Source organism: Medicago sativa, chromosome 7, assembly GCF_051527215.1.
Source record: "Medicago sativa cultivar Bolivia chromosome 7, Bolivia_mono, whole genome shotgun sequence".
In the NCBI taxonomy this organism is placed as follows: Eukaryota; Viridiplantae; Streptophyta; class Magnoliopsida; order Fabales; family Fabaceae; genus Medicago; species Medicago sativa.
Genome location: NC_140755.1, coordinates 14,421,755 through 14,445,109, shown reverse-complemented (window position 1 = coordinate 14,445,109; position 23,355 = coordinate 14,421,755). Strand labels below are relative to the sequence as shown.

At 38.6% G+C, this 23,355-nt stretch overlaps 3 protein-coding genes across 3 annotated transcripts; all 3 read right to left on the bottom strand.

Annotated features, from left to right (window-relative positions):
- Nucleotides 1-3,976: 3,976 nt before the first annotated feature.
- Nucleotides 3,977-4,591, bottom strand: LOC146904475 (uncharacterized). Its single transcript, XM_085728293.1, has 2 exons — nt 4,401-4,591; nt 3,977-4,310 (listed from the first exon to the last, which is right to left on the bottom strand). The coding sequence occupies exons 1-2, from the start codon at nt 4,589-4,591 to the stop codon at nt 3,977-3,979; spliced, it is 525 nt and encodes a 174-aa protein (XP_085584419.1).
- Nucleotides 4,592-8,651: 4,060 nt separating this feature from the next.
- On the bottom strand, nt 8,652-9,101 carry LOC146904474 (uncharacterized). The gene has a single exon (XM_085728291.1). It carries the CDS (start codon nt 9,099-9,101, stop codon nt 8,652-8,654), a length of 450 nt encoding a protein of 149 aa, XP_085584417.1.
- Nucleotides 9,102-9,247: 146 nt separating this feature from the next.
- LOC146904473 (uncharacterized) lies at nt 9,248-10,135 on the bottom strand. The gene is made up of 2 exons (XM_085728290.1): nt 9,770-10,135; nt 9,248-9,718 (listed from the first exon to the last, which is right to left on the bottom strand). The coding sequence occupies exons 1-2, from the start codon at nt 10,133-10,135 to the stop codon at nt 9,248-9,250; spliced, it is 837 nt and encodes a 278-aa protein (XP_085584416.1).
- Nucleotides 10,136-23,355: the final 13,220 nt, after the last annotated feature.

The window sequence follows — 23,355 nt, the reverse complement described above, 5'->3', positions numbered from 1 at the left end:
AGGTTTTTCATTACACTTATCTTGTAGCTTCTAACACAAGAACCTGAGCTTATCTTCATATGTTTTACAAATGAAGTCAAAACCCCTAAGTCCTTCTTCAGAAGCTTTCAGATCCAATAGAGTTGATTTTTGTTGTTTTACTAACTCAGCATATTTTTCTTTTAAATCCTTCAACTCATTGGTTCTTACTTCAAAATGTGTAAGAAGTTCTTTAAGTGACTCAACAAGTTCATCTCTGGGAATGTTAGAATATACCTCGTTTTCATCTTCAGAATATGATTCTGATCCAGCTTCTGAAGTTGCTGTAGCTACTAACCCAACAACTACCTTTGCATCTTCATCAGCTTCCTCTTTATCAGATCCAGATTCACTTCCTAAATCATCCTAGGTTGCCATTAAACTCTGCTTAATCTGTTTCTTGAATTTGCTTGGTTTGAATGTTGACTTATTTGACTTGTTCCTTGACTTTTCCTTCTGAAGATCAGGGCAATCAGCAATGAAATGTCCAGGCTTCTTACAGTTGAAGCACCCCTTCTGATCTTCCTTCCTTGAGCTTCTTGAGTTACCCCTTCTTGTCAGAAACTTTCTGTTCTTCTTGGCCAGATACTGAAGTCTGTTAGAGAGCATAGCCATCTCAGCAGCATCCTCTTCAGAGTCTGAACCAGATGGTTCTTCTTCTTCTTCAGATTCAACTACTTTGAGAGCTTTTGATGACTTGCCTTTGGAGGGAAGTGCTATTGATTTACTCTTCTTAGTAGACTCATGTTCATTAAGACTTAACTCATGAACTTTGAGAAAACTAACAAGATCTTCGACACTTAAAGTGTTTAAATCTTTAGCTTCCTCAATGGCAGTCACCTTTGGTCTCCATCTAGCAGGCAAACTTCTGAGTATCTTGCTCACATGATCAGAAGCAACATAACTCTTCTTCAGTATTTGTAGTCCAGATACTAAGGTTTGAAACCTTGAGTACATCTCCTCAATAGTTTCATCATCCTTCATCTTGAACAACTCATACTGATGTACAAGCATAAGAGCTTTTGCTTCTTTGACCTTCTTGCTACCTTCATAGTTTGAACAGAGAGAAGCCAACATAGCTTTAGCAGTGGATTTGTCACTCATCTTCATGTACTCTGCTTTAGGTATAGCAGTGACAAGATCTCCTCTGATAATATGATGCTTCTTGTAGAGTTTCTTCAACTCAAGAATATGTTTCTTTCTATCAACAACAGCTCCTTCTTCATCAAGAACCAAGTCACCAACACCTTCTTCTAGTATATCCCATAGTTCTTCATCTAAACTCATGATATAACTATAGAAGTTGGTTTTCCACCAAGAAAATTCTTCAGCATCTCCATTGAACTTTGGAATCTTTCCAACATTGGATTTCTTACTATCACTATAATCATGTGAGACATTATTATAGCTAGTATGACCAGGAGTAGGAGTAGGAATTTCACCAGACATGTTTTTCTCAGATCTTTTACTGTTACACTGTTAAGTGTTGAGATAACAGACCAAGGCTCTAGATACCAATTGAAGGTGAGAAAAACACAAGAAGGGGGGTTGAATTGTGTTTTAAAAAAATTTCTTCGTTTCTCCTAAAAACTGAACACAAAAGTCAGAAACTAAGTGATACAGCTTCTGATGTGATAAACAGAATCTGAATGCAGCGGATAAAAACAGAGAGAGAGAAGAAGAAAGACACAAAGCAATTATACAAGTTCCTTCCACAAACCGGAAGTAGTCCTGTCCCCCTTGCACTTCCAAGGAGAGTTCACTAGAATGTAATATCTGATTACAATTGCTCAAGCACACAGTAAGAGACTTCCTTTGCTCAAGCACACTTTGCTTGAGTCTTCCTATGCTCAAGAACACAATCAAGAGACTTCTATGCTCAAGCACAACTGCAAGAGACTTCTAAACAAACAAGATTACAAAGAATAATATTTGAGGTTGAACACTTGATATACAATCAGAGGTGCTCTCAATACAATCAGATACAGACTCTAAGACTTAAGAATTTCTAAGATAAGAACTTTGAGAAACAGAAATTCTAAGTGAATGCAGAACAATTTCAGCAGAGGTTTGGCACTTGTAAAAATGTTGACAGTCTTTCGTTCAGCATTACCAAATTTCTAAGTCTTCACTCCTTTATATAGAGGTGTGAAAGAGATGTTGTGAAATTGCCAGCACATCAAAAGAGTCGTTGTTGAAGCTTGATCTTTCACCAATAATCTTTTGCCTGATTTGGTTGTTGTCCTATGAAGAACCAATTTGAAATCCATTCCCATTTTGAAGGAACATCTTTGCAGGCATAGCTGTTATTCTGGAGCTGTTTTCTTGTCTTGTAGCGTGGACACAAAACAGAGTAGTGGAGAAGGTGGTTGTACAGTTCGTACAAAGTACAATGTCAACGTTTTTTGAAGATAAGATTCCAAAGCCTTCAAATCTTCACCAAAATGACCGTTGCAAAGTTCCGCTAGTCTTCTGCAAAGTTCCTTGAATCTTCAGCTTGTGGTGATAATCAGCTTCTGATGAGCTTCAGCTTCTGATGAGGTCGCTTCTGAACTATCCGCTTCTGACGAACTTCAGCTTCTGATGACATTCAGCTTCTGATGACGTTCAGCTTCTGATGACTTTCAGCTTTTGATGACATCATCATTCTTCAGGAGCACTTTTGTCTTCAGATGCACTCTTCAGATGCTTCCCTTCAGATGCTTTCAAGCTTCCTTTTTCTTGATTCCTTAGCTCTCATTTGTTCTTCAGAACCTTTATATGATGTAAGTTTTAAACTATGGTCCTGTTCACTTGAACAAATATTAGCTAGTCCAATTGATAATTTTTAATACCTTGTTATCATCAAAACTCTTTAAGGTTCATTGTTAAACACATTTTGTTCCAACACTATGTTCATTCCCTTACTTGATATATTTTTCGCTACCCGATTCTAAACCTACAACTACTCTCACGTACCATGCCTTGCTCGCTTAGTTAAATACTTGCTTCAATTGAGAAAATCATTTCAAAATATAAATTCAATGGGATCTTGGTTTGAGGGGTTCACTTTTAAAAAAGACGCCACGGAGAAAAACTGCCTCGCGAATCGCCAAGCCTGCCTAAAGCAAGCAAAACAGTGAGTTTCCTCACTGCCTTACTCGCCTAGGCGAGTGATCTATGTGGGAGGCGAGCAGTAGCTCGTTGTGGCGAGTTGGGGGCGATTAAACCCCCAGTTTTGGTGGTTCAGCTCACCATGGCGAGTAGTTACTCACTGTGGCGAGTCATGACAGTTCGGCACCCTAAAAAATGGTATTTTTGACCCAAAAACCTCAAATCCAAGTATCTCAAAGTGTAATATGTGTCTAGGAACCATATAAAACCTGTAAAACCTTCACCTAGCAAGTATTAACCAAGATAAGTAAGCATGACATGAAAAGGGTTACAAAACTCTACATAAAAACCCTAAAAGTTCAAGTTTCTCTTGCAAGCATAATCACATGATCCCATGGTTGGAAACTAACTAGGAACTCACCTTGTTAAAGAGGAAAATAAGCTCTAGCTCTTGACAGCAAGACTCTACGAAGAAATTTCTCTAGATGTGAGAAGTCTATGTTGGTGAAGTTTGCTTCCAACTTTCTTGCCAACACCTTGGTATACCTCTATTCTTGCTTAGGATCTAACTTAGTGAAGGATTAAGAGAAGATTGAAGTAAAGAATCAAGTTTGGTGAAGAGTAGTGGTGACAATTCTAGAGAGAAGGAAGAGCAAAAGAACAAATGAAAACCCTAGAGAGAGAAGTGAGAAAAACTTGTGAAGAATATGGGTCCCAAAATGCTTAAGTACTAGCTTGGCGTGAAAGTCCAAAAATAACCCTTGCCTTAAACGCGCGCATTTTTTATCGTTTTCAGATATTACCTCGATTCATAATAAGCGGGATATTACATCCTACCCCCTTAAAAAAATTTCGTCCTCGAAATTTAGAATATACCGGAAAAAAATGTGGATACTGATTCAAGTTCCCATGTAGCTTCACCATCTGGCAAATCCTTCCATATTACTTTCACTATAGGAATCTCTTTGTTCCTGAGGGATTTGACGTCACGATCTACTATCCTTTCTGGTTTCGGCTGGAATGTCAAATCCGATCTCAAATCTATGGAGTGTAGCTCTACTGGCTGGAAAGGATCCGGAATATACTTCTTCAATTGAGATACATGAAACACATCATGCAATCCCGACATAGCTGAAGGTAAAACTAACTGGTAAGCCACTGGTATGATACGCTTGAGTATCAAAAATGGTCCTACATACCTAGGACACAATTTCTTGGTTTTGAAGACACCTCTCAAACCCAATTTAGGAGTAACCCTTAGGAATACATGATCACCTTCACTAAACTACAAAGGTCTCCGTCTCTTGTCCGCATAACTTTTCTGACGGCTCTGAGCTGTTCTCATCTTTTCTTGAATTGACTTAATTTTGAGAGTGGTTTCATGAATGATTTCTGGCCCAATCACGCTCTTATCTCCGACTTCAGCCCAACACAAAGGGGTCCTACACTTTCTACCGTACAATGCTTCATAAGGTGCCATTCCAATACTTGAGTGGTAGTTATTGTTGTAGGAAAATTCTATCAAAGGTAGGTGATGATTCCAACTTCCACCATCTTCTAGAACACAAGCACGTAACATATCTTCTAAGGTTTGAATAGTCCTCTCTGATTTACCATCGGTTTGCGGATGATGAGTGTAACACCCCGTTTTCCCAACATAAAAATTTCGTAAAATAAATCAGAGTTTCTCAACACAAACGGAATGTCACATTTCTTTTCATCAAATCATAAATGGAATAAATAAATATTAATCCTTCAAAATCCAACAACGTAATATTTAAGACTTCGCAGCAGAATAATTCAACATCTTAAATAATCTTTGGCACAAGGGCCTCAACATAAAATCTCATAAAATCTTAGTTCAACAATAATTCTTGAAAACTTCAAAAATAATACGTAAGGAACAGAAAGCAACAACAAAATTCCCATCCCGTTACGTATCTGATGACATGCTGTCATTACGTAATTTTTAGGACTTATTGTGACATTTTATTAGAGTTCTCATGCAATTTTCACTATTCCGGGGTGCAAAAAGATGAAAAACTGAAGTTCTGCCAGACCAAATCGCGCCACGCCAAAATACAGCGTTGCCGCGATTTTTGAGACACATTTGCATATGTCCCTGTTTGAGGGAAATCGTGGCGCGCCAATTACAACTGCGCGGCGCGATTTTGATTAGGTCAGGCCCAAAATCTCTATAAATACTGCACTCAGCCAGAAGAAAAGGAGTTACGATTTTGGAGAGCAAAGTGCGATTTTGAGACATCGGAGACGGCTAGAAGGGCGATTTCTTCAACCTTTTACCAATTCATGTATGTTTTAATTATTTCATTGATTATGCTATTTGTAAACTCGATTATGAGTAGCTAAATCTCTTAGAGATTAGATCCGAGATGAATCTTTGTAACCCTAATTGACACATGTTGCTGTGAAACTCTATTTTGTTTATGAATTCAATTCTAGTTTATTCAATTCAATTGTTCTTAATGCTTTTTATATCTTGATCACATATAACTTGATTTTGTGAGAATGAATAACCACTGACCATGGCTTTCAACTTAGACCTAATTGAATTGTTCTAATAAACAGGGTTAGTCTAGGAATAGATAATCGTTTGTTAGTGATAATAGGTTAACGTTCGGTAAAACCTTCAAGAATTATTAGACCACCTAAGGAATTAGGGGTTGTAGTTTAAGAAGAGGGTCCTAACTCAAGGGATTGATTAGGGATATTTTATTAATCATCGTAAATTAGAAGAGGATTCATAACAAATAGGTGCAGTAGACCAATTAGGGGAACTTAGAGGATTTGACGGATCTGATCTCATCTCTCTCCATATTTTCTTAACAAATCTTTATTTTCTGTTTCTTGATTAAATTAAAATCAAACCAAATCTACTGCCTAGTGGCAAAACAAAATAAATTTTATACATCCTATTTTTATAACGCAATTGAATTATTGAAGTTAAAAACAGTCCTCGTGGGATCGATATTTTTACTACTTCGATAGTATTTGGTGCACTTGCCAAACGTCTATCAGTATCAGAGAACCTAAGACACACACTTGTGAGAGAGTCCACTCCCGACCGCAACTAATCTTGGTTACCTGCAAGTTACCCATACGAAGAGCAACATTTTCAAGCAGAAGGGGTGATATTTCACAAAAAACAATATTAAGCATATAATGCATCAATTACATTTAACAGCATAAACATCATCAACATATCATAATAATAATCATGTAAAACCATAGCATCATCATAAACAACTTCGTAATCAATCATTAACATCAAGTTCATAATCAAATTAATCAACATGACGACTTTAACTCGACTATGCAACTTCAACTTCTTAAATCTTCTTGACAATGTAAATGCATGTGGTACCAATCTAGGGCATCAAGCCCTCAACATATTTATTCTCAAACTCTAAACCTAACTTCTCCTATTTATATCACCTCATCTATTTTATCTTATTTCTTCTTTCTACCACCAAACTTTCTAAATTCACAAAATAATCCCTCAACTTAATATTTATTTTATTTTCAAATCTTATTTTATTAAATAATAAAATAAGTCACAACATCTCATAAAATTCTCTAAAATCACATAAATCACACCAATCATATAAATATAATCTAAAACTCATTAAAATAATTAAATAATCGAAACGGGTGTTACAATGAGACGTGCTTAACTTCAAACGAGTTCCCAAAGCTCTTTGAAAAGCTTTCCAAAAGTGCGATGTGAAGATTGGATCTCTATCTCACACTATACTCATTGGAACACCATGTAACTTAACAATTTCTGAAATGAACAACTCTGCATATTGTGATGCTTTGTAGGTAGATTTAACCAGTAAGAAATGAGCTGACTTGGTTAATCTATCCACAATATCCCAAATTGAGTCATGACCTTTCTGTGTTCGGGGTAATCCTCCCACAAAGTCCATAGTAATATGTTCCCACTTCCATTGAGGAATTTCTAATGGTTGAAGCATACCCGCTGGTTTCTGATGTTCTATTTTAACTTGTTGACATACAATGCACCTCGTTACAAACTCAGCAATATCTGTTTTCATACCAGGCCACCTGTATTCCCTCTTTAAATATTGATACATATTGGTAGCTCCAGGATGAACTGAGAAACTACTCTTATGTGCTTCTTCGAAGATCAATCTCCTAAGCTCTTGATCACTTGGAACACATATTCTTCCTCCAAACAAAATCTATCCATTCGAAGCCCTAGAAAATTCTAGGTGAACACTTCTTTTCTGAAGTTTCGAATCGGCACTCTGAGCTTGTATGATCCTTAACTGTAAATCACATGAGACATCCAATTGGTGCAACCAAATACCATCATCATCCTCTACAGCTTCAAGGTTAAGGTCTCGGACCTTCTCATACATCTTACAAACATGCATCATAACTTCAGCTTGGGCTAAGGCCTTGTGACTCAAAGCATCTGCTACTACATTGGCCTTACCAGGATGATATTTCAAATCAAAGTCGAAGTCTATTAGATACTCCATCCAACGTCTTTGCCTCATATTCAAATCTCTTTGATCAAACAAATACTTCAGACTCTTGTGATCACTAAATAGTTCAAATTATGCTCCATACAAATAGTGCCTCCATATCTTCAAGACGAAAACTATGGCTGCCAATCCTAAATCATGTGTGGGATAGTTTTCTTCATGCGTCTTGAGCTGTCTAAATGCATAAGCTATCACATTGTTTTCTTGCATAAGTACCCCACCGAGTCCTTTTGACGAGGCATCACAAAATACGATATATCTCTTCTCCGGGTCTAGAATAGTCAAAACTGGTGCTTGAGTTAACTTCTTCTTTAGAGTCCTGAAACTCTTCTCACATTCATCATCCCACATGAATGGTACATCATTTCTGTTGAGTCGGGTTAAAGGCAAAGCGATCTGAGAAAACTTCATAATAAACCGGCGGTAGTAACCAGCTAATCCCAAAAAGCTTCATACTTCTGAAACATTCTTCGGCCTTGTCCAATTCTGTACAAACTCAACTTTCGATTGATCGACTGCCACACCTCCTTGAGAAATAACATGACCCAGAAACTTGACTTTTGACAGCCAAAACTCACACTTACTGAATTTCGCAAACAATTGCTTCACCCGAAGAATATCCAACACTATCCTTAAATGTTGAGCATGCTCTTGCGGATTCTTTGAATAAACCAAAATGTCATAAATGAAGATAATAACAAATTGGTCTAAGTACGGCTGAAAAATTCGGTTCAAATAATCCATGAAAACTGCTGGAGCTTTAGTTACACCAAATGGCATAACTGAAAATTCATAGTGTCCGTAAGGCGTCCTGAAAGCTGTCTTGGATACATCTGAAGATTTGATGCGAATCTGCTGATAACCCGATCTAAGATCAATTTTTGAGAACACTGATGCTCCCTTAAGTTGATCCAATAGGTCATCAATTCTTGGCAAGGGATACTTGTTCTTGATAGTCACCTTATTCAGCTGACGATAATCAATACACAACCTCATGCTGCCATCTTACTTTTTGACCAACAATACTGGTGCACCCCAAAGAAAAACACTAGGCCTGATGAAATGCTTCTGAATAAGCTCTTCCAGTTGGGTTTTTAATTCCTTGAGTTCTAAAGGCGACATTCTATATGGCGCTACTGACAATGGTTCTGCTCCCGGAATCAAATCAATGGAAAACTTAATTTCCCTTTCTGGTGGTAAATTTGTGATATCGGCTGGAAAAATATCCAAATACTCACTGATAATTGGAATATCACAGGGACCTATATCTGATTCTGAAGTCACAGTGAGCATAACATAAAAACCCTTATCCTGAGCACAAATAAATTGAACCATCTGGTACGTGTGCTTAAGTAGTTTTGACAAAGCTACCCCTTCCACCGTGTTACTGGTAGGCATGTAAATACTCTTCTCCGCAGACTCTATATACACATGATTTGCGGATAGCCAATCCATGCCCAAAATTACATCAAGTCATTTCATTGAAAGACACACTAAATCTATATAGTATGTCTTACTAGATATGGTGATCGGACAATTCTCACAAACATAGTTCGCTACAATTCATCCGTCAGTGGTCGTAGTTACCATTATAGGGGGATTTAATAACGAACAGATAACTGAAGAGCTTCAACACATTGAATGGAAATGAAAGAACAGGACACACCACAATCAAATAAAACATTAATAGGATTCTGACCAAGAAAACATGTACCACCAATCAAGTCCTCGTTAGCCTGAGCCTTCTTTCCATCTAGCGAATATACCCTGCATCTGCTCATTGTGGTACTCACACCCTTGCCTTTATCCCCATTATTCGGGCAGTTTGACATATAATGTCCTGTCTGACCACAAATATAACAGGAGTTGTCACCCAGCTTGCACTCTCCCATATGAGCCTTTCCGCACTTCTTACAAGTCGGATAAGATTTGAATGAACCCGACTGCTTCCCTTTCTGTGGGGACCCCTTCGGCTTCAACTTTTCATGATGTCTATCAACAAAGTTTCCTCTTTTTCTATCAAAAGTTGTAGTACCTTCTTTAACAGCTTTGTCAAATCCTCTTTCAGCCTCCTAAATATTAAGCACCATTTCATCAAAATTAGTCAACCTTTATTGACCGACCACATCGTAAAGTTCACCCCTCAAAGAAGGCTTATACTGATTCATCTTCCACATCTCGTTACCCGCATACTCATTATGAGTGGAGTAATGAGACAGCTCCTCAAACTTCCTAGTGAAATCCGTCACCGGTATACCGCCTTTTTTCAAATGCAAAAATTCTTGCTCCTTACGGACCTTGTATGTCCTTGAGAGATACTTTTCTAACATCACCTGTTTAAAATTATCTAAGGTCATATGCATGCCACTAGTCCTCATGCGGGGTTGAGCAGTCTCCCACCAATCTTCCGCCGGACCACGAAATTGATTAGTTGCAAAAATCACTTTTTCTTCTTCCGAACAAGCAGCCATACGGAAAATCTTTTCCATATGCTTGATCCACCTCTTAGCATCCTGCGGTTCACCCCGACCATCGAACTCTGGAGGATGATTCCGATTATACTCCCGGAAAGCCAAATTTTCGACAACTGGAGGTGGTGGTTGTAACAGCCCGATTTTTCGCTAGATTTATTTTATTTATTTATTTATGTGTGTTATATGTGCTCTTATGTGATTATTTCCTCTGTGTGTATTTCTGGTTGGGAATCGTAGAATTCGGTGTTAGAAGGGTATTTTAGTCATTTTAGACTTAGGGGCATTTTGGTCATTTTGAGAGTAGGGGTAATTTTGTAATTTTTGCTGGAGGTTATTTTTAGTGCTTAGTGAGAGTTATTATTTTACCAAGTTACTAAAGGGTGTAGTAATTATTTTATTTACTGTTAAGTGACTGTTAGTGTTATATTTTACCGGTAAGTGAGTAGTAACATTTTTGAGGTTGAAATAGAAATGGGTTAGGCCCATTAAGGTTGTGAGATAAGCCCAATTAAGTGAGCCTATATATAAACTAATGTTAGTAGAGGAATAGGGTTCTTTCACAAACATTTTTCATTTGAGAAGAGAAGAGATAGAGGCTAGAGGGAAGAACAAGAACAAAGGTTAGAGACAAGAGGGATTCATCATCTAGGAGCTAAATTGAAGCTTGGGTTAGAGATTCTTGGTGCTAGAGGTAAGAGGGTTAGGTTTCAACCATAATTCCTAACTTTTTCTTTTTACCCATTTTGTGAAATTGATGAATTGGACTTAATTGATTGCAAATTCGTGTTCATGTTTTGATGCAATGTTTGAGTATGTAATTTGAATGTTAATTGAGTTGTTGATGATGAAATTACATGCTTCAATTGTGGTTATATGTATGCTTTGCATTTTTGTCCAAAAATGATGATATGAGGTGTTGTTGTGATGAATTATTGATGAATTCATGATGGTTAGTTGCTGTTATCGTTGAGAGATGTTGTTGTTGATGATTAAAACCTTGGGTAATCATAATTGTGGCATTTGCTATGACTTTGTGTGGTTTTTGAAGTTTTGATGAAAAATGGGTCAAATGATGATTTTTGTTAAGAGAATGTTTTGGGGCAAATTTTATATGGATTTGAGTGTCTTTTCATGTTTGGAAACGTTTAAACAAACTTTGGGATCGAATTTGGGCATTGGGGAGTCAAAATTGGGGTTTTGGGGTGAAAATGGCTCTTTTTCCCAAAACTACTGTCATAACTCGCAACCGTACTCGCAATGGCGAGTTGGATGCGAGCAACAGGGGCTCTCTGAAGCCAACTCACAATGGCGAGTGAATTTACTCGCAGCTGCGAGTTGCACAGGGCAGAACCCCATGTTTCGCATTTTTGCACCTTTTTCCCTCGTTTCAGTCGTGAACTGGTTTTTGGTACAAATATGAAAATTTTAGATGATATTTTTAGCTTTCTAAAGGCGTTGGTTTGACTTGAATATGATTTTTAGTTTTCAAGTTATGGGGAAAATACTATTGAAAAGTTTTGTCGAAAAATCCCTCATAACTAGTTCTAAGTCGACCCAATCCTTGTGGAATGATTTTAATCTTTGAAACTTGAATTTTATGAGTTCAACTAAGGTAGTTAAACTGTGATGTAGTGAACCTACTTGTTTTTCTTTGAAAATGGGAATTTTGGTGAAAAGTGGTTAAGTGAGACGAACTTCAGAATTTTTGGTAATTCTCCATATGTGGCCGTTGAAATGTTTATGTAATCTCTACTGCACGTAGAAGTGACTTGTGGGGGGGGGGGGGGGGGGGGGGGGGGGTTACATGGCATAGGCAATTGAGCCTGTAGAATTGGTTTTGGTTCTTAACCTCTAATTATTTTATGTTGTGACTTTGAGAGACGAACTTTGTTGAATATGACTTTATGAGCTAATTGTCTTGTGAATCCTTTATGGATTGTTGTTATATCTTATGTGAAGATGATTGGTGGTGTATATATGTGACAACTATATGTTGCTTGAATTGTACATGTTGTTGGTGATTGTATATATGTTAAGTGGTGGTGAATTGTTGTTGTTTGCATATATACAAGTATTGGTGGTGTTGAGGTGATTTGTTTGTGTGAACATATGCATTGTTGTCGAGTCATATGTTCATGCATTCATGACTGATGGTGGTGGGTTTTATATCCAATTGAGGTGATGCGATGTTTTTGTTGCATCGGAGGTGACGACCTTGAGGTGATTTGGTACCACATGCATCTAGATGAGTCTAGAGCTATTGCATACTTTGTTGGTGAATTGAAATGCATTTGAGTTGTGAATGATAATTGAATTTGTTATCTGTTGATTAACATGGTTGATGTTGTGATGTGTGTATGATACACTTGTGGATATGAACTTGAGATGATGATATTGAATGATGTGAATGTTGAGAATACTTGTGAGTATGTGTATAGTTTGTTATTCATCTTTCTTAAATGTATCTTTCATTCTCAAAGTTTCTTGTTAATTTTAATTGGATTATGATGATGTAATGCTAACCCTCAGTGGTTTACCACCTGCCTTTCCGTATGGACGGGTAGATGGAGTGCAGGATGCTTAGACTTGTGTTGATGTTGCCGAGGAGCGGAGTTCCTCTTTTTATGTGCAAGTGTCTAGATTAGGGCTCTGATCTAGGATAGTTCTTGCACGTTGGATTTCTATTTGATTATGTAGTTGGTGTTGAGACATTATTATGTGGAGATTTGAGATATTATTGTATCTGAGATTGGAGGATGTTATCTTTATATCTTTATTCTGAGATTTGTTGTTGTTATGGATTATATATGTGTTCCTCTGCTATGTGATGTAACATGATCTTTATGCATGTATGTTTTAATTTGGAAGACGTAGCATCTATTTCTAGAATATATTTGTATATTCGCGCGTTTTACCGTTTAATAAAAGTAAGGTGTTACAAGTTGGTATCAGAGTCGTGGTCAGTCTTGTCCGGACTATTGGACTAGTACACTAGTATTCGTTGATTTTTCCTGTTAGTATGCGAATGGTAATGAGTTACCTTCGATACTTGGTTGTTGTGCTGTTGTTCTTATTCGTTGGTTGGTTTTGTGTAGTCTTGAGATGGCTGGTGGTAGAGATGATGCGGCGATTGCTCAGGCTTTGGCTTCGATGGCTCAGTTGTTGGCTTAGGCTAACGAGCAGGCGGCGGTTGGTCATCGTGATCCTGGTACGGCTTAAGAGCGGAGGCTTGATCATTTCTTGAGAAACAGTCCGCCGACGTTCAAGGGTAGATATGATCCGGAGGGAGCTCAGGCATGGGTGCAAGCCATGGAGAGGATCTTTCGTGCTATGATGACTAGTGAGGATCAGAAGGTCAAATTGGCTACTCACATGCTTGCTGAGGAGGCTGAGTATTGGTGGACCAATGCTAAGGGGAGGCTTGAGGTTGGTGGAGCTGTGACTTGGGCTAGGTTCAAGACTAAGTTTTTGAGGAAGTACTTTCCTGAGGATTTGAGGACCAAGAAGGATGTGCAATTCTTGAACTTGAAGCAAGAGAACCGTTCTGTGGCCGAGTATGCTACAAAGTTTGAAGAGCTTTCAAGGTTTTGTTTGTACATCAATTCTGAGGATGCTATGGTTTCCAAGTGTGTGAAGTTTGAAAGCAGTTTGAGGCCCGACATCTACCAGTATATGTGTATTCAGGAGATCCATGACTTTGATACTTTGGTGCATAAGTGTCGTATGTTTGATGAAGCTGGGAAGGTCAAGGTGAACCATTATAAGGCGATGAATGAGAATAAGGGAAAGAGTCATGGATTTGGGAAGTCGTACAACAAGGACAAAGGAAAGAAGAAGGAATCTGGTGGAGGCTCTAAGTTGAATGTTGCTGAGGTGAGGTGCTACAAGTGTGGCACGATGGGTCATTTTGCTAACGATTGCAAGAGTGGTGAGAAATGCTACAAGTGTGGGGAAGCAGGTCACAAGGCGTTTGAGTACAAGAAGGAGATCACTTGCTACAATTGTGGTGAGAAGGGGCATATCAGTACTAAGTGTACCAAGCCAAAGAAGGCAGCGGGAAAGGTGTTTGCATTGAATGTGGAAAAGGTGGAGCATCCGGATAATCTCATCTGAGGTATGTGTTTTATCAATAGTACTCCTTTGATTGCAATTATTGATACTGGTGCTACTCATTCTTTTATTGCGGTTAGTTGTGTTGAGCGTTTGGGTTTGGTTGTGACTCCGTTGTCTCGTGGGATGCTTATCGATACCCCGGCTAGTGGTTCGGTGACTACTTCCTTAGTGTGTGCTAAGTGTCCTGTTAGTTTTGGTAACGTGGATTTTGAGTTGGATCTTGTGTGTCTTCCGTTGAAGCATATGGACGTGATTTTCGGTATGGACTGGATGTTATCTTTTGGTGTTAACATTAATTGTTTGACCAAGAGTGTGACGTTTTCTAAGCCGGTAGCTGAAGAAGGTAGAAGGTTCTTGACCGCGGAGCAAGTGAAGAAGTCTTTGGACGGTGAAGTTGGTGTGTTCATGATGTTTGCTTCCTTGAAGGAGAGTTGTGAGAAAGGAGTTGGTGATTTGCCGGTAGTGCAAGAGTTTTCAGAAGTTTTTCCGGACGACATTACCAAATTACCGCCGGAGAGGGAAGTTGAGTTTCCAATTGATTTGGTACCGGGAACGAGTCCTATTTAGATTGCGCCGTATCGGATGTCTGCATCAGAGTTGGGTGAATTGAAGAAGCAGTTGGAAGAGTTGCTTGAGAAGCAGTTTATCAGGCCGAGTGTTTCTCCGTGGGGTGCTCCTATGTTGTTGGTTAAGAAGAAGGATGGTAGCATATGGTTGTGTGTGGATTATCGGTAGTTGAATAAAGTGACGATTAAGAATCGGTATCCGCTTCCGAGGATTGATGATTTGATGGACCAGTTGGTTGGTACGGAAGTGTTCAGCAAGATTGATTTGAGATCAGGATATCATCAGATTAGAGTAAAGGCGGAAGATATATCCAAAACTGCGTTCAGGACAAGGTATGGACACTATGAGTATTTTGTGATGCCAATTGGAGTGTCTAATGCGCAAGGTGTCTTCATGGAGTATATGAATAGAATATTTCATCCTTTTCTGGACCGTTTTGTGGTGGTGTTCATAGATGATATTTTGGTGTATTCGAAGTCTGAAGAAGAGCATGCCGAGCATTTGAAGATTGTGTTGGGAGTCTTGAAGGAGAAGAAGTAGTTTGCTAAGTTGTCGAAGTGTGAGTTTTGGTTGCGGGAAGTGAGCTTCCTTGGTCATGTGATTTCTAAAGGTGGTATTGTCGTGGATCCGTCTACGGTTGATGCAGTGTTGCAGTGGGAATCACCTAAGTCTGTTTTTGAAGTTAGAAGCTTTCTTGGGTTGGCAGGTTATTATCGGAGGTTCATTGAGGGATTCTCTAAATTGGCGTTGCCATTGACGTAGTTGACTCGGAAAGGGCAAGCTTATGTTTGGGATGCTAAGTGTGAGAAGAGTTTCCAAGAGTTGAAGAAGAGATTGACTTCAGCTCCAGTGTTGATTTTGCCAAATCCAAAGGAATCGTTTGTTGTGTATTGTGATGCTTCTAAGATGGGTCTTGGTGGTGTGCTTATGCAGAATCGTCAGGTTGTGGCTTATGCTTCGAGGCAGTTGAAAGTGCATGAGAAGAATTATCCGACTCACGATTTGGAATTAGCAGTTGTTGTGTATGTGTTGAAGATTTGGAGACATTATTTGTATGGTTCTAAGTTTGAAGTGTTCAGTGACCACAAGAGTTTGAAGTACTTGTTTGATCAGAAGGAGTTGAATATGAGGCAAAGAAGATGGTTGGAGTATCTTAAGGATTTCGACTTTCAGTTGAGTTATCACCCTGGGAAGGCGAAAGTTGTTGCTGATGCTTTGAGTAGGAATTTGTTGCATATGTCTGCTTTGATGGTTAAAGAGTTAGAGTTGATTGAGCAGTTCCGAGATTTGAGTTTGGTTAGTGAGTTGACGCCGGATGGTGTAAGGTTAGGAATGTTGAAGCTGACGAGCAATATTTTGGAAGAGATAAAGAATGGTCAGAAGGAAGATTTGGAACTTGTAGATCGTGTGGTGTTGGTTAATCTAGGTAAGGGTGGAGACTTCAGGTTGGGTGAGAACGGTGTTTTGATGTTTCGTGATCGTGTTTGTGTGCCAAGTGTTCTTGAGCTTAGGAGACGAATTTTAGAAGAAGGTCATCGGAGTAGTTTGAGTATTCATCCAGGAGCGACTAAGATGTATCAGGATTTGAAGAGGTTGTTTTGGTGGCCTGCAATGAAGAAAGAGATCGCAGAGTTTGTGTATGCTTGTTTGGTTTGTCAGAAGTCTAAGATTGAACATCAGAGACCGTCAGGTTTGATGCAACCATTGTTTGTGCCGGAATGGAAGTGGGATAGTATCTCTATGGATTTTGTTGGAGCGTTGCCGAAGACTGTTATGGGTTTTGATTCTATTTGGGTGATTGTTGATCGGTTGACGAAGTCGACACATTTTGTTGCTATCAAGACCGGTATGTCTGTGAAAAAGTTGGCTGAAATCTACATTGAGCAGATTGTTAGATTGCATGGTGTTCCTTCTAGTATTGTGTCGGATCGGGATCCGAGGTTGTTATACCCTAATTTTGGACCTAAAAATACTTGCTCAAAGTGTTTTTCCATCTCTGATATGTGTCTATTACTATTGAGTGATTGCCAATTTGATAATGTTTACCCTGATATTTTACTATGCTTTAGTTGCATGTCTTACTGTCTTTGCTTTGAAAAATTTTCAAATTGTGACTTTGTCTATGTTTTCTTGCATTTCAAACCATCCAAAGGGTCTTTCTTGCATTCCAAGTTATTTGAAGATTGGCTCTGATCAATTGCATATTTCTCTGCATCTTATTTCAATGTTATTTGCAAAAATCCATGAAAAAGGGCATTTTAGTCATTTTCTGCATTCAAACTCATTTTTAATCCCTGAAAATTGCCTCTGAGTCTTTTCAATTTGTTTGTATAAATCCTTGTTTCAATTCCATGTTAAAATCCATTTCAAAAATTGCATTTGAGTCATTTTGAGTCAGTTTAGTCCCCAGGGCATTTTGGTCATTTCACATGAAATTTTGACAGAGAGAGGTTACTTTAAAGTACCTCATTTGGTAATTGGTTCGTTTTAGTCCTTTTGTTGATTTTATTTTTTGGTTTCACTTTACGTTATTTTCAAATTACCAATTTTAACAAATTTTATTATTATTTTCATTTTAGTCCCTATTTTCTTTTATTTTCATTTTAGTCCTTTGTGTTATTTTTCTGTTAGTCCTTCAATTTCTGTTAATTGGATTTTAGTCCTTTAGTTTATTTTGCAGTCCAGTCCTTTAGTTTCCAAAAATTGCAAAAAGGTCCCAAAGTCAGAATTTCAAGTCCAAGGCCGAATTTCTCAAGTCAGGTAACAGGTGTCAACAATTCATTGGGTCTCAAGTACATATGGCAGCCTATAAAAGGCCCCCTAATCAATGCAACAGATATAACACCATTCACTTTCTGCCAACCCACACAAACACAGTCTCATTTCCCTTTTCCAGAAAAATGGATCAAAGTCCCAAATTCATATGAACTTCATCAAGAACACATGAACCCGAAACCCTAACCGTTTCCAATCTCATCAATCTCGAACGAATTCATCACAAAAACTCATCAATTCACAACAATTTTCACACTGATTCATCACAGAACAACCAAAATCTCATAATTCACCAAGAACACAAAAGAACAATCACAAACCCTAACTTTTCCAGAATCACAAACTGAACCAAATTGAAGCGAATTTCGTGAAGTTCTCAGAGATTCAAATCTGAATCTTTATCATCGAACCAAAATCACTGCAATTCCAGCACAAATTCGTCCCCGAAGTAACAAATTCATACGATCACAGTGTTCGAAAAGAGAAGAAGAAAGATCGAAGTAAAATTTTGAACCGGCGAAGAAGAAAAAGAGATTCACCGATTTATTTTCGGTTTCCAGAAGTTTCAAACACTTACCAGAAGAATCTGAAGCGTTCTTGAGGATCTTTTCGTTCGAATCTTCGATTAAAACCAGGTAATCACCAAAAACTTCTTCGTTTTAATCGCAAAAGCTCATCGAAGGTTTACAAACACAAATAAACGGTGAATCGAAGCAGATTAACAAGTTCTAAGACTTGTTCTTTCGAAGAACTCTGAAAAGATCGAAAAGATTTGAAAACCGAACCCTAAAATGTAGATCTACGAAGATTCACCGTTTATTTTGTAAAACTAAGTTCATATTCGTAATCAGTGTGAAAAGTAGGGTAAGTTAGGGTTTAGATCCATGTAGATCGGAGTTGTTTAGGACTTGCCAGAATCTGGAATTCACGGCGGTGACGATGAAGATTCTGATGAATCTTCATCTTCTCCAGCCGTTTCATTCCAGAAACCGGCGGTGAAAGATGAACAAGGGAAGAGAGAAGTGAGAGCTTCTCTCACTAGAACGAGTGAAGAAAGAGAATGGAAAGAAAGAAATGAAGTGAACCGGCCTCACTTCTCTTTTATAGGCATTTTTGAACCGTCTGGTTCACCCAAACCCTGCCGGTTCACTTGGTTCAATCCCTTTTTCAATCTCAACCGTTTATCTTGCTTAGTGATGAGGTGTACGGCTGTGGTTGTTTCCTCCTGTGTATCTGATTGTGTTTACCATGCGCTGTGTGTTTTGAACCCTTGGATCTAGGTCAAACTTGGACCTGGATCAATCCAATAGCTGTATGGCTGATGGATAGTCCAGATCCATGAGTGATCTTTGGACTAGGCCTGTCTCTTGCAGATTTTCGTTCTTCACTTGTTTTCTTGCTATTTTGTATACTGCTTTTGATAATTGCACCTCTTTTGAGTTTAAAATCTTTTATAAAAATTCCATAGAAATTCATAGAGTTTTCTTGATAGTTTTGTGATGTTTTTTGATAGTTTTATACTGGAAAACTTGATAGGAAATATTGATGCTGTTTCTTGTTTCATTTCTTGAATTTCATGTTAAAAAACTTGTGAAAGTTGCATGATTTCAATGCCAATTCTTGATAGATGTTTGTAATCCATGATATATGACTTTGTGAAAGCTTTTGCTACTGTTTGAATGTGTTTTTACTGAATATGTGTGTATGATGCTTAGTTGCTTGCTTTGCAAGTTTTGTTTGTGAATAAATGATGCAAAATATGTTAAATTTCACTATTGAAATGTATAGTCTATTACACTCCTTTGATCCTCATTACAAAAGACTGAATCTATGACTTTAACATGTTTTGAATTATGAGGATTATAGGTCATGTGGCCCTTGCATTTTGTGGTAGAATTTTAGCTATATTTTGCATTATTTTGGCTATGTTTTTGTGACATTTCCTTACTTTTGTTATGTCAATTTCACTTGCTTTATTTTTCTTGACATTATCATGTGCTACTAACCCCATTATTTCATGTTTCATACATGCCATAAACATCTCATCCTCCATCACATATTCTTAGCTTTTATTTCTCGCACTTTAAATTTCGCCAAGACTTAGCATGTAAAGACTTAGGGATTTTGTAATTTTCTTTATGATTTTAATTTCTTGCAAGGAGTAGCATGTAAACTAGGACCCGATGTAACGGACAATGGACTCTAATGATGTACACCGACACAAGCACCGACACATGCACACACATCACATGGATACTTTAGATGAATGTTTAGGGGATGTATGCTTTAGATGTATGCTTAGGAATCACGATACTTAGAAAAATTCTCTTTTCCAAAAAAACATGAACAACTTCACTCAAATAATTTTCCAAATAAACCTTGGGATCAAAATCCCATTGAATTTTCCCTTTGTTTTCTTAAATAAAAACCTTAATGAACTTTAATCATACTTAGACTTCTTTTTGCAAAATAACTAATTCCACCTCATATTTTCCAAATCTTATGCCCTTGAGGCCTCTTATCTCCATTCTTCAAAATTCCATTTTTCAAAATTAAAATCAACCAACAAAAACAAAAACACTTTTTTGGAAGAGAACTACATGGATTTTGATCCCTTAAAAGGAGTATGTAGGCAAGAAGTCAAAACTTCTCCAATTCCAATAAAACAAAAATTCAAACACATTCTTCTCCCTCCAATTCTTAACCTAGCAAACCCTTAGGTGTAAATAACACTTTCAAATAGCATTTAAAAATAAAGCGCGCGCGTAGAAAGTAAAGACGGTTCCTATAGGATACTATAGTCGTTATGGGTGCCTAACACCTTCCCGTAACGAAAACAACTCCCGGACCTCGATTCTCAAGGGTTTTTCTTATTTTTCCCTTCCGAAGAAAAAATGAGATATCAAAGGTTAAAAAGGTTCAAACTTAATCAACGTTTGACACCCGAAAAACCAAGATAAAACAGCTGGCGACTTCACTGGGGAGATTCGAGAGTTACGCCTGGTCTTTATTTTCACGCTTGTGCTTTTGTTTTTACTTGCTTCTTTTTGCTTTCTTATGTGAATAAATGTTTAAATTCATGCAAACGTGTGGGGGTGAGAATATTAAAGCCTTACACCCGGGCTGAGTGAACTTAGGATTTAGGGGGGATATAATCGACAATTCATTCTGAGGGTTGCCTCGTGTATTGGATTATGCGATCAATCCCACATAGCTGAGGCATTTTGGGGGTGATGTTGTCGGCACATGTTGTCGCGTTTAGGCACTTTGCTTCCAATTGTTCTATGACGCTATAAACCGTAGATAACCGAACCCATCCATGGCCATTTTCTAGGATGTAGTGCGGAGGCTAAACCGAGTGTTTGTCTCGAGTTTTAGACGTCACGCGATACTACACTCAAGTTAGACCTTCTTACGGATAATCATGGAGCGAGTGTTTGTCTCGTGGCACCATGATATACGTCGGAGAGGTTGTGACTTGGGAACCTTTTGTAGAACCCGGATACTATTATCCAAAACCCTAGTTTCACCGGACACCGTGTCCACCCATGACTCCTTGACTTTGAATCTCAACCCTCCATGTTTTCTCCGTACTTGAATGTGATCATGCATACATGCATACATGCATACATGCATAAATCTTTTTCCATGCATTTATCGAAGGGCTTAGACAAATTGAACTTGTAAACATTGTAGGAATGGGGAAGACTAAGTCCTACAAGTTCAAGGAAGTGGATTTGGCTAGTTTGAGAGATTTGGCACTCAAGATCAAGGATCCGACCAGTTTCCGACGTCGTTACAGGGACTTACTTACTCTTCTCCAGACTAATGTGGATGAGAAGCTTGTACACACTCTAGTGCAGTTTTATGATCGGGACTATCGGTGCTTCACTTTTCCCGACTTTCAGTTGGTGCCTACACTCGAGGCTTATTCTTGCATGATGGATCTATCTATTGCTAAGGGGACACCTTTCACGGTTCTTGAGCATCCCCCTACTCCTTTGGATATTGCCCGTGATCTCCATCTCAAGACCTCCGATGTTTCCAAGAATCTTGTCACTAAGGCTCACATCTGGGGATTCACTTCGGAGTATCTACTTGAGAAAGCCAATCTCAAAACCACTTGTCAGGACACTCTTGAGGCTATTCTTGCACTACTCATCTATGGGCTTATCCTCTTTCCAAATCTTGATGACTTCGTGGATATGAATGCTATTATGATCTTCCGCTATAAGAATCTGGTTCCTACTTTGCTGGCTGACACATACCATGCTATTCACGATCGAACTGGCAAGGGTCGTGGCTACATTATTTGCTGTGTACCTCTCCTTTATAGGTGGTTTATTTCGCACCTCCCGAAGTCTTTCCATGATAATCCAGAGAATTGGACTATTTCACAGCGGATTATGGCTCTCACCCCTAATGAAGTGGTTTGGCTCATCCCCGCCGCTAGAGTCAAAGAAATTATCTTCGGTGGTGGAAAGTTTCTTAATATGCCTCTTCTTGGTACGTGGGGTGGAATCAACTATAACCCGGAGCTCGCCTTGCGACAATTTGGTTTCCCGATGAAAGAGAAGCCCATCTATCTTGCTACATCCCCTTATTTCTTCCATTACTCTAATGCTCCTACATGAATAAGAGAAGATTTCATAGAGGCTTGGTCCAAGATTCGGAAGAAGGATGTGAAGCATATGGGTATGAGATCCGGTGTTGCTCACGAGGCTTATACTCAATGGGTAATAAACCAGGCTGAGAAGATTGGCATGCCTTACCCCGCCATGAGATATGTGTCTGCATCTACTCCAACCATGCCTTTGCCTCTACCTCTGCCTACTCAGGAGATGTATCAGGAGCATCTAGCTATGGAGAGCCGAGAGAAGCATCAGTGGAAGACTAGATACTATGATGCTGAGAATTTGATCATAACTCTGGATGGAAAACATGAGCAGAAGACTCATGAGGTTTTGACATTGAAGAAGGAATTGGCAAAGGCTAGAAAAGAAATTGAAGAAAAGGATAAGTTGCTTATGAGGCATTCCAAGAGGGCTAGGGGTGCCCGTGACTTCTATGCCCGATACTGCAGCTATGAGTCTGAGTCTGAGTCTGAGGATGATCCTTCCACTTCCTATGCTTGAGGATTTCTGTTATTAATTCCAGGTGTTAATGTTGTATTACATTTCAAAGTCTATCCCTTGGATTAGCATTTCAAAGGGGAATTATCTTGTAAGACCTTGTGATGTTTGATTGTTTCGTCGGGTTATGATGTTTCAGTTGTTTAGTAATGTTTATAAATTTCTAATTTGTCTAAAACCCTTCGATAACACAAAAAAGAGTCTTCTTTTGCATATGCATTTACACATTTCATGCATCATATGCATTCATTGGTCACAAAAAACTTCCCTCGTGCTCATTGCTTCCTGGTTTTCCCGCCGCAGTCTGAAAGGTGGCTCGTGCACGCAAAGTTCACCAACCAGCTAGAATTCATCAGACAAGATTGTACAAGAGAAGAAACATGGCTAACTTTGAAGAGGAGAATGCTCAGCTCCGTGCCGAATTGGCTGCTATGAAAGAAGACTTGGCTAAGGCTCATGACGCTATGTCTACTCTGATGGCTGCACAAGAACAACCGGTCACGTCTGTTCCGGTTACTACTGAAATGATTCCATCCATCCCATTATCCACTGTGGCTTCTGATGCTCGGTTTGTTATGCCCAATGGGCGCCCTTATGGACTCTCAGCTTTCTATGCCCCTAATACTGCAGCCGGTATTTCTGGTATTG

Bases quoted from the DNA above. Each gene is read 5' to 3' on its own strand.
- LOC146904474 (XM_085728291.1), bottom strand. From the start codon at position 9,101: ATGGATTGGCTATCCGCAAATCATGTGTATATAGAGTCTGCGGAGAAG.
- LOC146904475 (XM_085728293.1), bottom strand. From the start codon at position 4,591: ATGGCACCTTATGAAGCATTGTACGGTAGAAAGTGTAGGACCCCTTTG. The intron at 4,311-4,400 runs GTAGTTTAGTGA...ATTGTGTCCTAG, and splicing joins GACAAGAGACGGAGACCTTT to GTATGTAGGACCATTTTTGA.
- LOC146904473 (XM_085728290.1), bottom strand. From the start codon at position 10,135: ATGGAAAAGATTTTCCGTATGGCTGCTTGTTCGGAAGAAGAAAAAGTG. The intron at 9,719-9,769 runs GTCGGTCAATAA...CTTAATATTTAG, and splicing joins GGGGTGAACTTTACGATGTG to GAGGCTGAAAGAGGATTTGA.